The following is a 15,646-nucleotide window of genomic DNA, read 5'->3' on the forward strand; positions in this document are numbered from 1 at the left end:
CGTCTCTGCCACAGAGACATGCATAAACATTTAGAAAATTGCTGCATAATCTTGCCGGTACTCTGTTCACCACCAGCCTAGTGCTCCTGAGGTGCTGCTTGCAGAAGCAGCTATCTGCTTTATATAACTTGGTGCATCTGCAGGGGAGAGGTGGATGACATTTAGCAGGGCACAGTGTATGCTTCATAAAACAAGTTAAGCATTGACTCGTGAAAAGGAAAGGAAAACAAAATTCTCAGTTTCAATAAAAACATTTTTTTAATACACTGTTAGTTCATGGGCTGCCATTATTCATGTAGTTAGCATAAAGATTTTATAGCGATTATTTTCACATGTTCCTTTGAGATCTACTGAGTCTACTGAATATTCACTGTAGTGTTACTAAAGTTGTATGAAAAGATCAAATGTATACTTTATCTTTGTTCCACACTAAGGGGTAATCATGAGGTTTATCTGTAGTGGTTGGATTCACTGAAGTTTGTGCCCATTGTCTTAAGTGTACTGTCTTTGTCACTACACAGCCAAATGAAACATTTTTACAGGACATTATACCAAATTTGTATCAAAAAATAACATTATCAACATTTTAAGGAAATTCCTGTATGTTCAGACCTTTAATTGAATTATCGAATCGTGTTGCCATTTTTATATGAATCTAAAATATCTTTGCTTAGATTTTTGAATTCATTTGTTATAAGTACATCAGTGTCCTTTGGCTGTGCAGGCATGTAAGCACTGAATGCGTGAACGCCATAGGGAATGTGAATCTATGCTAATGTGGATGTGGGACCTGATCTGCTCTCTCTCCTCCCTGCCACTAGTGGGTGCTGGTTTGGGGTCACTCTCCTTGTTCTTCTCTCTCCCTCCTCCCCACATATCTCTGCTGACTCTGGCTGCTGGTGTTCTGGCATGGTCTCTCTGGCAGACAGCATTTGCATGCGTGGCCTGTCTAACTTTTATTCAGATTCAAAGAAACGGATCCGTACCTCCTACCAGAGTAAGTTCGGCCTCTCATAGGGCCGGGGGGAGGGGGGTGGGGATTCGGGTGGGACGAGGCGGGGCAACACTGAAAGGAACTTTTTTTATATGGTACTCTTTAATCAGTCAGACTTGATCAAACTATTTTTATTTGGTTTTATATTCTCTGTGTATGTCCTTCTTTTCCATCTGCACATGTGGTGATTATTAATATTTATACCACGGCTTTGTTGAATCCTCAATTCTGATTTATTTACCAGGTAGCCGTGGTATAAGTGGTATTAAGTACAGTGAGTGAGTCTGTTATTTCAAAATAAGGCCTTACAGGATGCACATCACCCTGTTGGTGCTTATTTAAAACAATTGATTGCTCACTATACATTAACCCTTACATATACATATACATATACACATTAAAGAGCACTATACATTGCCATCTGAAACATAACATGTTTGGGAAGTATGTTATGTGTTTGAAATATGAAACGTGACAAGTTTACAGAGAATTGCATTTTTGATGTAGGTTTAATCATGGTATTATTTTGTGTTCTTGATAGGCTTTTCAAAAGGGATAAGAATTAAATTTTGCCTCACCGAAATTTTGAAAATCACCCAAAACCTCCTGTTTCTATCTGTGTGATTTTGTGTGATTAAATACTTTTTTTGGTTGTTTAATTCATGTTTTTCTTTTCATGTTCCTACGTCCTCTACATTTCTACCTCAAATATCACGAAAACCTTCACACACTCTGTTCTAGAGTATAAGGGAGTATAGGACCATTAAACACATTGTCCAGGGATCGTTCATCTGTTAATCTAGTTAAGTTATCAAGTAAAATTCTTTCCTGGGACCCGACTGTGTTTCTGCAGCATCAGAACACAGTCTAGATCAGTACTAGGCAGTCCTCTTCTCACAAAGGTATCTCCAAATCATTACTTACTTGTAAGTCAGTCACCTGAATGTAAACATGGAACCAGAGTTTCCAAGGAGCTGTAGAATCTTTGAAAATATCTACAAAGGCCCCAAAATTTATAGCTTTTTAGGCTATACCCAGATGCTGCTGCAAACAAACAGACTCCAGTGTCTCACAGAATCCTGCCTGTGAGGTTGAACAGCACTGTTTGAAACTGAACATGCTCTTCTGTCCTTCCTTCCTCTTCTTCTCCAATCATTGACTGCTGGCACACACTGCTCACTGCTGATTGGACATGTCAGGCCTTACGGAACTCTCAGACAGCCAGGTTGCCCTGGATATGGAGAGGAGCAGGTCACCAACCTCAGGTAGGCCTTGTAGTGACCGGTGTTTCCGTGTTTGATATCGTGGTAGCATCGCGAGTGATACATGGTCATGGACCATGCATGGATGTTGGACATTCAGTTATCGTAACTGAAACGAGGAGCCTGGTCTGGCTGATTGGCCTGGCCACTTCATTATGTGTTCTTATGCTCTAATATTTTTTATGTTATGGGTGTCACTGTTCACAGTCATTAAAATCAATTGTGAGTCTGCTATAAACTATCATTCTGTCCCTCTGTAGGGTTGCCAGGTATGTGGCCAGATATTCACTTAACCTTATGATACAATGAGGGATTTCTCATCAGGTAGAAGACATTGTCCTTTCCAAACAAGTTTATTAGCTATATTTTTTTTGAGAGAGAGCTGCGTTTTCCATATCTGAACACAAAACAGTTTGAACATTTGGATGAACATGTGTGCATCGTGGGAAATGGCACATATTAACAACTAATTTTGAATGTGCTTGACGTGCCAGAGATTGATGGGTCGGCCAAATTGCCTGCAGGGGGTTTCAGTGCCTTGTATTTCAGCCTGCAGACAGACCCACTGATCCATGCCCTGTGCATCGATCTCTGGCATTCCATTAAGAGAAAATCCAAATTCACGTTGCCCTCAGCAGCAATGATAACATCCAGATGTGTTTTGTTTTGCTGCAGATGGGTACAGTAGAATGTTTGCGGGTTGGGATATTTCAGTTGTGTGGTCATGGTATGTTCATGAATTGAAATGTGTGGTGCTGTTTGAGTGTAGGTTAATATGGGTTTTTTGTTACAGTGTTGCTCTTCAGTCTGTTGCTCTTTTCACATGAATGGTCTTCACAGCTTCTGTGTGTCTGGCCTCTCCTCCCTTCACTGGTCTGGTCTGCTGACTGTACTGCCCCCTGCTGGTGCGATGAGCTCCCCGCAGCGCTTCTGACAGCCTCTTTTGGCCTACCTCTGACACACACTAAAGTACCCTGGCTCCCCAACCCTCACCATGTTCTGCTATTTGCCCTTTTGTTTTTGAGTCTGAGTCTGCTGTTGTCATAGTAATAGTATATAAGTACGGTGATCCTATTTAATTATCTAAAGTGATAATGATAGTTGTTGGTTTGATGGGCTGCAGTTACTGATTATGAGTGTCCCTGCTGTGCCTTCTCTGTGGCACTGCTGTTCTCCACTCTGCTGTTCCCCAGTAATGTAATGTCTCCTTCAGAAAGAGAAGCAAAAAGTGAAAGAAATACAAAAAACAAAGGAGAGAAGGGGATGGGGTAGAAACAGATTTGTAGTGACAGCGGAGGTCAATAACATGCCATTCAGTCCTGGTGAGGGGCATTCTGGTGGCTGGGACAGACAGCAGGGAGCCTTCTCAGATTCAAAAGGTCAGAGTCGGAACTTTATGGACGGTCCCTGCGGGTGTGGCTGGTGCTTTATAGACGCTCCCTGCAGGTACAGTCAGGGAGGACAGAGGAGAGGTAGCAGGGGGTCGGTACTGGGACCGTGGCAGTGACCGATCTCAAACGCACTGTGACACACACCCGCCAGGCTCACCTGGCTCCCTTTGTACAGGTACTGCCAGGCGCAGGCCACTGCTGTGCTCTACTGAAGCCTTTGCCCGCTACTTTCAGGCCCTTTGTTCTGGAGGATTGAACCCAGGCTTGGGTCACTGTTGAGTACAGCTTTATCTCCATGGGCGGCAGGGCATTCTCTCCAGAAACAGGCCTGATATTGACAAATCAGCCCTTTTAGAGCATGCGGACACTGAAGGAGGAGGAGGAGGAGGGTGAGGGTAAGACAGAGAGGTCCTGTAGGGGAATCTGTTTTCAGGTTGGATGTAGTAAGAGAGAAGACCTGTAGGGGAATCTGTGGGCTGTGGTTAGATGGAACTCCAGCTGCAGGCACTGTTAGCCTCCATTAAAGAAAACCTGGGACCATGCAGAGAGAATGAGAGGCATTGAGTGCTGTTTGTAAAGAATGAGAGGGCACATTTCTGTATTTTTTTAAGTAGTGTGATACGTCAACTATGATGTCAGTGTTTGCGCATGTGTGCTTGTGTTTTAGTTTGAGAGTGACTGTGTGTGTGTTTGTGTGCATGTTTTCTTTATCAGTACTCTCACACCATGATGGGTACGTTCAGACACTACTCACTCATTTCTATGCAGAGCCCATGGGCGGTAGCCTGTGCTGTCCCCACACCCTCGTGTGATAATCTCAGCCTGTCAGTGGCATTCAGAGCCACATTAATGAGGCGCAATGAGCTTTAGGAAGGTGGCTGACTGCACCTCGCCGTCTGCCGCCCTGCTGTGTGCGTCTGTCTGGCGGTCCTCTTCCCGGTGAACGGACTGAAAGAGAGAGAGAGAGGGCTTGTTGTCTGCATGCACTGAAGCAGAAAGTGATTTCAAGAGACTGCTTTGCGGGAAGCTAGTCAACATTTCAGCTGGTAGGATGGGAGTGTAGCTGTTCGGAAGACCTCTGTGTGTCTTAGAGGAGGAAAAGGAAGTGATGTTTGAGAGTCCCAACAGCCCTTAAACACTTCTGGCTGCCTCACGTGCATGGTCTCACATCAGCGGTTCATTCAGGCTAATCTGCGCTGTCTCTCTTATGGTCTGGAGCTTATGGGAGAGGAGATGAAGGAGGGGCTAGAACGAGGCCTGTCTGCTATTAATATTTAATATGAGGAAAGATTGTTCTTGTGGCTGTTTGAGACGGAGTAATGCTGGGGTATTAATAATGGATGTGTTCAGGTTTTATAGACCTGCACTGAGTGAGGCATGGTCTGCTGCAGATCCACACAGGCCTGCACAAAACACACACTCACATCCAGTCACATCCTTATACTGTACATACTCTCTCTCACACATACACACTCACACTCACACTCACATTCAGTCACATCCATACACTGTACACTCTCTCTCTCACACACACACACACACACCCATTTATATAACTCACTTATGCATAACCCTCATATAACTCACTTATACATGACCCTCATATAACTCAGTTACACATAACCCTCATATAACTCACTTATACATGACCCTCATATAACTCACTTATACATAACCCTCATATAACTCACTTATACATTAGCCTCATATAACTCACTTATACATAACCCTCATATAACTCACTTATACATTAGCCTCTATAAGCTCACTTATACATAACCCTCATATAACTCACTTATACATAACCCTCCTATAACTCACTTATACCTTAGCCTCATATAACTCACTTATACATTAGCCTCATATAACTCACTTATACATAACCCTCATATAACTCACTTATACATAACCCTCATACATGACCCTCATATAACTCGTTTATACATAACCGTCATATAACTCACTTATACATAACCCTCATATAACTCACTTATACATGACCCTCATATAACTCACTTATACATAACCCTCATATAACTCACTTATACATAACCCTCATATAACTCACTTATACATAACCCTCATATAACTCACTTATACATAACCCTCATATAACTCACTTATACATAACCCTCATATAACTCACTTATACATTAGCCTCATATAACTCACTTATACATAACCCTCATATAACTCACTTATACATTAGCCTCCTATAGCTCACTTATACATAACCCTCATATAACTCACTTATACATAACCCTCCTATAACTCACTTATACCTTAGCCTCATATAACTCACTTATACATTAGCCTCATATAACTCACTTATACATAACCCTCATATAACTTGCTTCAGGCTCCCCATACAGCACACCTATCTCTGCCGAGCTTTGGTTGACCAGCCATCTCCCCTTCGACACTCTATTCTCACCACTCAGGGAGATGCATGTTTCTGTCAGTCCTCTGTGATTGTTTCAGATTGGCCTCTGCTTTTTTCTGCTGGGGTGAATTGGTGCTGACCCTGATTTTTTATTTTATTTTTTTATTTTTTTTATTTTACTGGGACAGTGGGCAGCTTGTCTGAGAATTAACTATCAAGCTCAATTTAATCTGTTGTCCCTGGGCAGGCAGATGGAAAAGATAGTGTACATAGAATGTACCTGTTAAAGGACAGACAAACGTTCATTCATTTTGGTCTTTGCTAGGCGTGTGCTACACTGTCATGTGATCATATTACTTGTAGTGTGTTTAGAGTAGCAGGAATAGAACCAGGGAAAGGAAACCAAGTTGATGCTAATGAATATGTGCTGTTCTGCTCTCTGTACAGAAACAGAATCTCTGACAGGTGTTCATTCAAGACACCAGGGGTAAAAGCAGGAGCCTTCCTGTGTTTATGAATTGTTTAAGAGTAAAATCCTTCCCACATCTGAAGATGCAGTTTGAGAGTGAGGTTCGTGAGATAAACAGAAAAGCCTCTTTGGTCCAATCAGGAAACTGGGCTAGAGTATCACAGGTCCAGATGGAATTGTCGCCACGGAAACCTTAGCATTTGATATGGATGTCAATCTGAAGCAGGCTGTGTACCCTAAGCTTCCCATAACTTTTTTTTTTTTTTTGAAAAAGCCTGTTAATTACTTTATGTCCTTGTCACATTGATCCTGCTGTACTCAACAGACCTGGGTCAAAGGTCATAATATTTCAGGTACTCAAACTCTTCAGATGTTGGTATAATTCGAAGGGGCTCTTGCAGATGCCTGAACATTTTCAACAATGCTATTAACTGAAACATATCACAGTATGCAAGTAAAATTTTATTTAAAATTTTATTTGTAATTTTGTTAAAATCTGTGAACGTTACTTTTTTTTCAAAATAAATATCTCTTTAGAAATTTACTGGATTTGTAATGGTTTCTAAAAGGTTGAAGTATTTTTTGGATAACTGTTTGGTCCTGTCTGGTGTTTTTATTTATTTATTTATATTTTTGTGTCAGTTCCATACCAATCCTCCCTCCACCCTGAGCCCCGCCCCCTCCCTGACCCAGCAGCTGGTCTGAGGCCCTCCCACTACAACCCCGTGTATTACTTGCTAGACAATGGTAAGCATGATGTCATCAATGCCAGATGCTCACATGTCATAAGCATCCTGGGCCTGTCACGTACATGCAGAGATCTTCAGCCTTGCTTCCAGAACCTTCACCACTCCCATATCCCTCCATCGCTGCACCTTTGTGAGAATGGTGTGTGTTAGCTTAGCCCTGGTCCGTTGAGAAAGTGTGTGTGTGTGTGTGTGTGTGTGTGGCTGCCTGTGCATGTGCACTTGTGTGTGTCTGTGTCTTTGTCTGTTTGTTTATTCAGCCATGGTTGATTGTCAGAAGGGTGTACCTGTTTGCTTAGCCTGGTCAGTCCAGGGACTTGTGAAGCTGCTCTGCTGCTATCATAATGTGCTCCTGGTGGATTCGTCATGCACTGTATTTTTTAAAAGGAAATGGCTCGCCATTCATTTTATCTAACCGAGGGAGGGTTATTTTTTCCACTCTCAAACCCCATTCATTTTTAATAGCCATATGTGCATGGCAGTCTTTGTTTTGCTTGAGTCTGTCCATTTCTAATCTCAGAGGAAATGTTAGCAATTGAGTTCATTTTGGAAATAACTGCTTTCATAATGTATTCTGCATCATGCAGTGCTTCTAAAGACTGAAATAACTCATATCCCCTCAAGTTATCCCAGTGAAATTAAAAACAGATTGGTTTGAGATTTTACAGGAGTGTGTGCAACTGCCGCTTAGTCACATTTGGGAAGAATGAATGTACCCCAGTTGAGTATGCACTGAAAAAAGCTATCCATCTCTCTCTCTCTCTCTCTGTCTGTCTCTCTCTCACACACAGTCACACACACGCTTGTGCACACACCCATTCACACACAGACACACACACACACACACACACACATTCACGTACATTCACACTCGCGACCTCACCCTCTATTGGTTGTAATGTGGGCACAGCCTATCCTATCTGAGCAACCATATCTGCCTGTGAGACTGCACTATCCACTCTCTCCCTCCCGCCCTCTCCCTTTCTCTCCCCTTCTCTTTGTCTCTCTCTTCCTAGCTCTGTTCCTCCCCCCCCCCTTGTCTCCCTCTCTGTCAAACACACACACACACACATACACACACGCCCTCACCTCACTATCATTCGCTCACTCGACCTCTCCCTCGGATATTCACATATGATCACATGCTCACACTCTGCATTCACACGCTCACGCCGGATGGCTCTGTCATTACCTGAAGTGTGTCCTGAGATTGCCTTGATGACTGCCCCCGCCCCGATCCCCCCTCCCACAAATGCATCCTGCTGAAGCTCTCTTCTGTCCCTCCATTTATATGACTCCAGCAGCATCCGCTCAGCACCGAGCGGAGAATGGCCTCATCTCATTAACAGCTCTGACTCAATAGACTGCATCTGAAAGACATGCTGCATTGATCCACGATTCAATTACGAGTGTTTACAATGTGAATGTCCGTACACCTTATACAGGGGACACTCTTTATATGGACACCTTTCATTTATTTCTCTTGCAAGGATGCCTGCAGCAGAAGCCGAATATGTCCTTTGTCTGCATTTCTTTGAGAAATAAATTCAAAAGCAGAACATTGGAAATCAAGGTCTTTTACAAAATGGCTTAATGACTTCCAAATAATGGAATTCTGCGGTTGATAGAATTTAACCCGAGCATATCTTTAACTGGGCTGTGAAACAGAAGCTTTTTATTTAGAATGGACTGAGCCTTTTTCACGGAAATGTATTTTTTTGTGAATTCACAGAAGTCTGCTGCCCTTTGAGATTTTCGCAGCAACAGCAGGTATAATAGCATCATTAACTGTTAGGATTTATTTTTTCCCCTAACATCAGTCATGTTTAAAAATGTCAAAATACCTTGACAATTCTTTTCAATTGATTAGCCAGCTAATCCCTGACCCTATGTAGCCTGTGATCAAATAGGAGCAGTGAACTGGCAAGTGAAGCCTCTCTGTGAAACACCAGCATAGATGTTACAGTCTGCACTCTGATTCCTCTTTCCAGGCATTTTATTGGTTCTGCAGTCCTGGCAGACTTCTCCTAGGTCTACTGCATAGATTCTTGACAGTTGTACACCAATGAGGGCCTAACTTCAAAAGCAGGACGTTTAGGGAGAAAGTGCGCATCCACGGCTGCTTGTGATGAAAACTTGACTGCCCACCCCATCAGTAAATCTGTGCAGGACTTGGGTTTGACTTGTGGTGCAGCCAGCACACCCTTCAGACCCCAAAATCCTGTTCCTCCTCTTATGTACCACAGAGAACTTCCAATGCATTATCCCCCCAAATTCGATTTCCCTTTGCAGTTTGTGTGCAATGAAAAATGCATGCAAAAAAACTCTTGTTTCATCTTTTTTTTCATTTTCTCTTAAAATCAAGCATTATTTGTTTGTTGTTTTTGCTTCTGTTCATTTTGTGCCTTTTCTCTGGGAGCTCTGACTTATTCATGGATTGCAATGTCCAATCCCAAGGCCGAAGACATATGTGGTCAGTTGCCTGTTTTCCTCAGTGATGAGACAGACATTGTCCTGTAGACATCTGGACTGTCTGTAAAGTCTTTGAGTGGAATCTACTAAGTCTGAATGCTGTGCGTTGTTAGAGCACTATCCTGTCTGTGAGAATACGCACTGCATGTGGAGTTGGGCCTCCTCATCTTTCAGCTGGTTTCCAGGGTTTCTGATTGGTGATTGGGTTCTAACATTCACCGAGAACAGTCTTTACCCATTTGCAAAGTTGAAAATGCATTTTGTACTTTTTTCATGATATTTATGTTTTTTTTCCCTTGCCTAGAGACAGCCAACAATGTTGCCTGACATGGTAATATTGAGCCACATATCAAATCTAATTTTAAAGATGCTTTTTGGATTTTTGGCACTTGCTCTTTCACATTTGGCATTCAAGTTCCCATGCATGTGTTATGAAATGTGAATACTTTGCGGGATTGATGCACCTGACACCACCAGTGGAAAATAGCATATAAAGGAGCAATTTCAGAATACAAACACATTGAATCCACATTCCTACAAAAATGTCAGCATGCAAAGTTATCAAATATGTCATTTTAATATGAAAAAAAAATTACAGATTGCCACTTTAATAATGAACTGTTTTCTTTCCTAAACTGACAGAAAGATAAACCTGCCCACAGATTTTAAGTCTCATTTTGGTACTGTCAGCAAAAGCCTACAGTTCTTCATTTCCTCTTATTTATGTGTTCTCCTGTCAATTTATGATCTTTGCCCACAGAAACTTTCTGCACATAAAAGTGTTGTCCTTCTGTCTCTATCTCATTCAACTCTGTCGGCATCTCTCTGTCATGCAGTTCTTTTTAAACTTTTTTCTGTTCATTTAATCTTATATACATATTTTATTTGACATTTTAAAAAATATTTTCAAGGATTTCTGCTATCTCATGGCTATAAATAGCGAAGAAAATGATCCCATTCGTAATTGGACCATTCATATTTCATCAGTGCATTGTAATTGGTCCATGCAAGACTTCTTCACTCTTGTGATTGGACTCTTCTAGAGCACATCAGAGCACACATTGTATCATCTCTTTTGGCACTTTCTGTCCTCTCTGGGGCTCTTAACCTGAAACATCTTCAGTCATAATACAGTCCAACATTGTGTAATTTATAAACGTGGTTCAAAATGATTTTATATATTGAAAATGAAGTGGATGGTGTAGATAGACTGGTTTGCTTGGTAGCAGGTTGAGCTGTGTGTCAGGGTATGTTTTGAATGTGCCTGAGAGCTGGCTGGGATGATCAAATGTGCATTGATCTCTTCATACAGCCAGGTCTGTATAAGGAGCCCCAGGAGCCTTGCACCTGAATTTTTATTCTCAGGACTAAACTGGCTGTTCCACAATATAGAGAATATAGGCTGTTTTCTCAGGCTGTGGCAGTAGACCTGAAAGCAGAGCCTGCTGTAAGTATGAGATTAGGGCATTGCATTTGCTTACACATGCTCTCCCTCACACTACAATGACACGGCTTTAGAAATTATTCCTACTTTACTCATGTAATCATAACTCTGCAGACGTGTGTGTGTGCGTACACATTTGTGTGCTTTTTAATGTTATATAGCCTACTTTTACACAGAAAAGTAAGTGCTTTTTTAGAACCATGGATGGTTCTCATGAGTGTTACTCTGAAATCTAATGTTACTGTATCTGTGACTGTGTTTCTATTAATGTTTTCTCCAATCAATATTAATTTGTCAGCAGTTGCTGCAATCTATATTAGCTCAGTTAAATTGATTGGACTTGGCCAAAGAAAGCACCTCTAGACAGGATCTCAGCAAAAATGTGGCTTAAATTCCCCAAAGAGGAAAACAAAAATTTAACTATAAGCACAAACAATGAGCTCCATGGCAATCCCACTGGACTCTCACATTTTGCACTTATATAACCTGGGAGTTACAAGATAGAACAGAACAGAACAGTGCTAACACAGTACTGTAAGTCAGGTAATGAGACACATCAGACTTCACCATAGAAACCGTTCTAATCCCAAGTCTGCTGCTCCAGTGTAAAGTCTCTGTTCCTGTGAGCTTCAAAGATCTCGCAGGAGGAACAGCTGAGAAACCACAGCTCCTCATCAACATCCGCCCTTCAAACATACTGTCTGTATTTGACAGGTAGAGATGCAGGCCTGAAATTGTGCAAAAGGCTGCTCTGCGGAACGGGACATATTAACAAACAGATGGGGAACGAACCTGGATGAGCAGACACAAAATGTACATGTGCCAATATGAGATTCTTTAAGCCCAATTAACAGTATAACAACCCCCCCCCCCCCACCTCAAACACTCATCAGTCTTATTACTTCTTATTACTGCAAATGCACTGTGACCAGATGAATGCTATAGCTTCTGTAGAGCCTTCCGGAATGTGTCTTTGACTGCATTACCCTGTGGCCTGTAGGCCTGCAGACAGCCTGTCTGTACAGATGCAGGGTTCCTCTGCTTCCTCATTTGTACTAACACTGGGTCAGAAATACATGACAGGTAACACCTTAACTTCCTGAAACCCCGAGTCCTGCATATCGATTATCCTCCGGTAAAATAACGTGTCCAGTACAAGCTTGTTTTTAGGTCAGAGGACCCTGGGTTATCATTACTCCCATATTGCTCCTTGAAATGCCTTTAATCCCATGCGGTTCCCTGCAGAACAGTCTGACAGCCTACAGGCCAGCCGGCTCTTCTGAAGGGTGCCCAAAGTCCTGCTTTTTATGAGAGGGATGGATTTAATACTGTGAATGAAACCGGCACCAACAGAGCACCAGTACAGAGCTGCAGAAGCATTGCTGGCTCTAAGGGGCATTTCTGTTTATTTCAGTTACATGTAGAGCACACACACACACACACACACGATAGGAGTGATTGATTAAAAAGACTTCCCGGTGCTGTTCTATTCCTCTGCTGAACTGTTATTTATTTTCATTGGTCTGAGAGTAATTATATTAGACATTCACTTTCCCATTCAAAAGACCGGAAACTCCCGTATAAACATGTTGCATTTTTGTATGGTATTTTTCTCTGGATTTAACTGACTGTGCTGCTGCCCAGACCTGCTGTTGAACGCATTTCTCTCCTGCCTGCTGTCTCGCATATTCATATCATCTTATGTTTCTTTTCTGGTACAAATAAAGCAAGCTGCATCACTCCATCTGATTGGTCTCTCCTCTGTCTCTTCCCCTCCACCCCCTCCTGCAGCATTGTTCTGATTGGTCTCTCCTCTGTATCTTCTCTCCGCCCTCTCATGTAACACTTGTTCTGATTGGTGGTGCTTCCTCTGTATCTTCCCTCACTCCCTTACTGTCCTGCCCTTCCTGCTGAAATCATTTCCACTCCTAGACAACTCACTGGTGTTGTTTGTTTGTTCATTTTTATTTGTGTTTGCTAACACTGTGCCGTTATTACAGATCATGTAAACGGACACTGCACGAGCCCCACCTCCCAGTCCTGTGTTGCCGGGAAACCGCGTGCCCCCCCCATTCCCGAGGGGCCGAGGCTGGGGGGCCGACGGGGGCCTAGCCGACCCCCTTTCCGGAAGGCCCAGTCTGCCGCTTGCATGGAGATCTCTTTGCCTGTTTCCCACACGGAAGGTGTGTGCCTGACCTCCTCCCCTCCTTGTCCTCCTCACACATAAAAATTGGTGACATGTTTTTAGCATATTGAATTTATTTAGCAATTATTTAGCAAAGACAGAGATGGAGATAGGAGCCTATCAGCATCCTTGTTGATATAAATGGGAAAACGTTCCCTCAATCACCAATTTTTATATTTTTCCCTTTATGCAGGAAAATGTAGCAGTTTCTGTGATTTCAAGGATGAAAATATTACACAACTGAAAAATGCAGAAGATACAAATGCTAAATGCGGTTTGTATTTGAAACTTGAAATGACAGAAACTACTGTGTTTTTCTGATTTCTGTTTGAATCAACACTGATATAAATGTGGAGCTGCACTGTTGGACTGATCCCAGCTTTCTACTAATCTACAGACTAATTCAGTCAACTTTCATGTATTCCTATTGGATCTTTTGGGCTGGTAGGTTATTACATCATATAACAAAAATATATTCCCTTGACAAGTTTCTAAAAAGCTTCCAAGTTTAAATAAACTTTTAGTTAGCTGTATTTTCCATATTTTTTTAACGAATGCCAGTGAACTTTCCAAGGATTCAGACTGGGCATTTAACCAACAAAAACTAACACTAACTCATGTTTAGACTAACATTCACCCTTCATGATGACACCCACCAGACCTGGGTCAAATACATGTGTGACATGCTTTAACGCTTTAGATACTGGTAAAAATAGGTTAAAAAACTAAATCAAACAAAAACATTATGAAAAATATACAAAATAAAAGAAGCTGAATATTGCTGAAAACGGGTACAGCAATTTTCGCTGGTGTATAGAGGGTTAAAGCATTTAAAATAATGATTTGAGCCAGGCTCAGCTCTCACCCTGCTAGTGCTGGTAACCCCCACCCTCACCACCCCCCCCCCCCCCCCCGCAGATATGTATGACCACCCTGTCCACTTACACTCCTCAGTAAGGGAAGAGTGTCATCTACCTGGGCCCGGGCAGTGGTCTGGATGCAGTTTGCATTCATTTGTCCTGATATTTCAACCTATCAAACACCAATATATTCAGGTGTTCTTTTTTCTTTCACAAACACAGCTTGTCAAGTTATTTTTTTATGACTGATGAAGCTGTGTATGTAAAGCAAAATAGTAACACTTAACGGAGTGTCTGCCTGACTGAAAAAGCATTATCATAATGGTGCCCAGTAAAATGGTCCGTGTTAAATCAAGAGAGTACACTGAACTCCAGAGAACATTCAGTCCTGTCCGAATAGAATTGACACAGAATGTTTTACTGTGTATCACCCTGTCATGTCCCAGTTGTCCGAGTTTGGATTCATGGTTCATCTTTGCTGTCTGTGGCAGCAACTCAGTCTATTAGGATCACATGCAAGATGCACAGCTGCTGATGAGGGGAGCCACTCTGGTCCGTCACTGGCTGATTTCACGTTTTACGCGTAAAAACACTTTTAACCCTGTTTTTTTATTTAACTGCAGTGCCACTGTGCCTAACCTTGTGTGACTAATTCAAGCAAATATTTTCAGGTTGTCAATGGCTTTTCATTGTTTACCCAACATTTTATGTTTTCGTATTTGTTATTTTGGGCCTTTGAATGGCTGAAATGGCTAAGTCATTGACAGCACGTGGTAGCTCTGCCCACTGAACATTGTGTAAATTCACGCATGGTCCTCTATATTGGGAGTGGTACTGTCCTATAATAATGTATGGCAAATTTTGGTTGTGCAAGCAGAAGGCAGCTAAACCTCATGAAGAATTCTGTAGTCTGCACATCCAATGAGTCGTGCTATGACCCTGTGAATGTTGTTTATTTTTAATGTAAGATGCTTTACAGAAACTTTTGTGAAAGAAAATAGCAAATACAACCACATATAACATAACAAAACATAACGTAAGAGGAGAACAGGCCATTCAGCCCAACACTGCTTGTCTATTCCTACCACTAAACTGTACTTAATGTTTAGTGTACCTAAAAGCTAGATAGTATCTAACACTGTATCAAGCCAGGCCTTGAATACCCCCAGTGTTTCTGCCTCCACTACATGTCCAGGCAAGCTATTCCACGCATTGACCACTCTCTGTGTGAAAAAATATTTCCTAATGTGAGGTGATAGAACCATATGGATAATTCCACAATTTTGGTGCAAAAATACAACTGAAGTTCTGTAGGAATTGGCCATTGATGATCACTGGTTTTTTATCACATTCCATAACGCTGTCTAGTGCTTGGAGCTACTTCAGGCTGGCAGTGTTGGGTAGTGGAGAGGTTGCCTCGCTTGCCAAGCTCTGAATGCA

The 15,646-nt window shown here is 42.0% G+C and overlaps 1 protein-coding gene across 10 annotated transcripts in view; it reads left to right on the forward strand.

Moving 5' to 3' along the window:
- The window catches only part of LOC135241075 (syntaxin-binding protein 5-like), a 99,207-nt gene that overhangs the window by 70,238 nt on the left and 13,323 nt on the right, over positions 1-15,646 (forward strand). For 2 of the 10 annotated variants that reach the window (XM_064311187.1, XM_064311189.1), the window contains exons 19-22: positions 926-997; positions 2,194-2,259; positions 7,142-7,246; positions 13,162-13,344. In XM_064311187.1, coding sequence (XP_064167257.1) covers positions 926-997; positions 2,194-2,259; positions 7,142-7,246; positions 13,162-13,344 — 426 coding nt within the window. The remainder of the gene's footprint in view (positions 1-925; positions 998-2,193; positions 2,260-7,141; positions 7,247-13,161; positions 13,345-15,646) is intronic. The other 8 variants (XM_064311190.1, XM_064311193.1, XM_064311192.1 and 5 more) reach the window with 6 other exon arrangements.

This window comes from Anguilla rostrata, chromosome 15 (assembly GCF_018555375.3).
Source record: "Anguilla rostrata isolate EN2019 chromosome 15, ASM1855537v3, whole genome shotgun sequence".
Taxonomy (NCBI): Eukaryota; Metazoa; Chordata; class Actinopteri; order Anguilliformes; family Anguillidae; genus Anguilla; species Anguilla rostrata.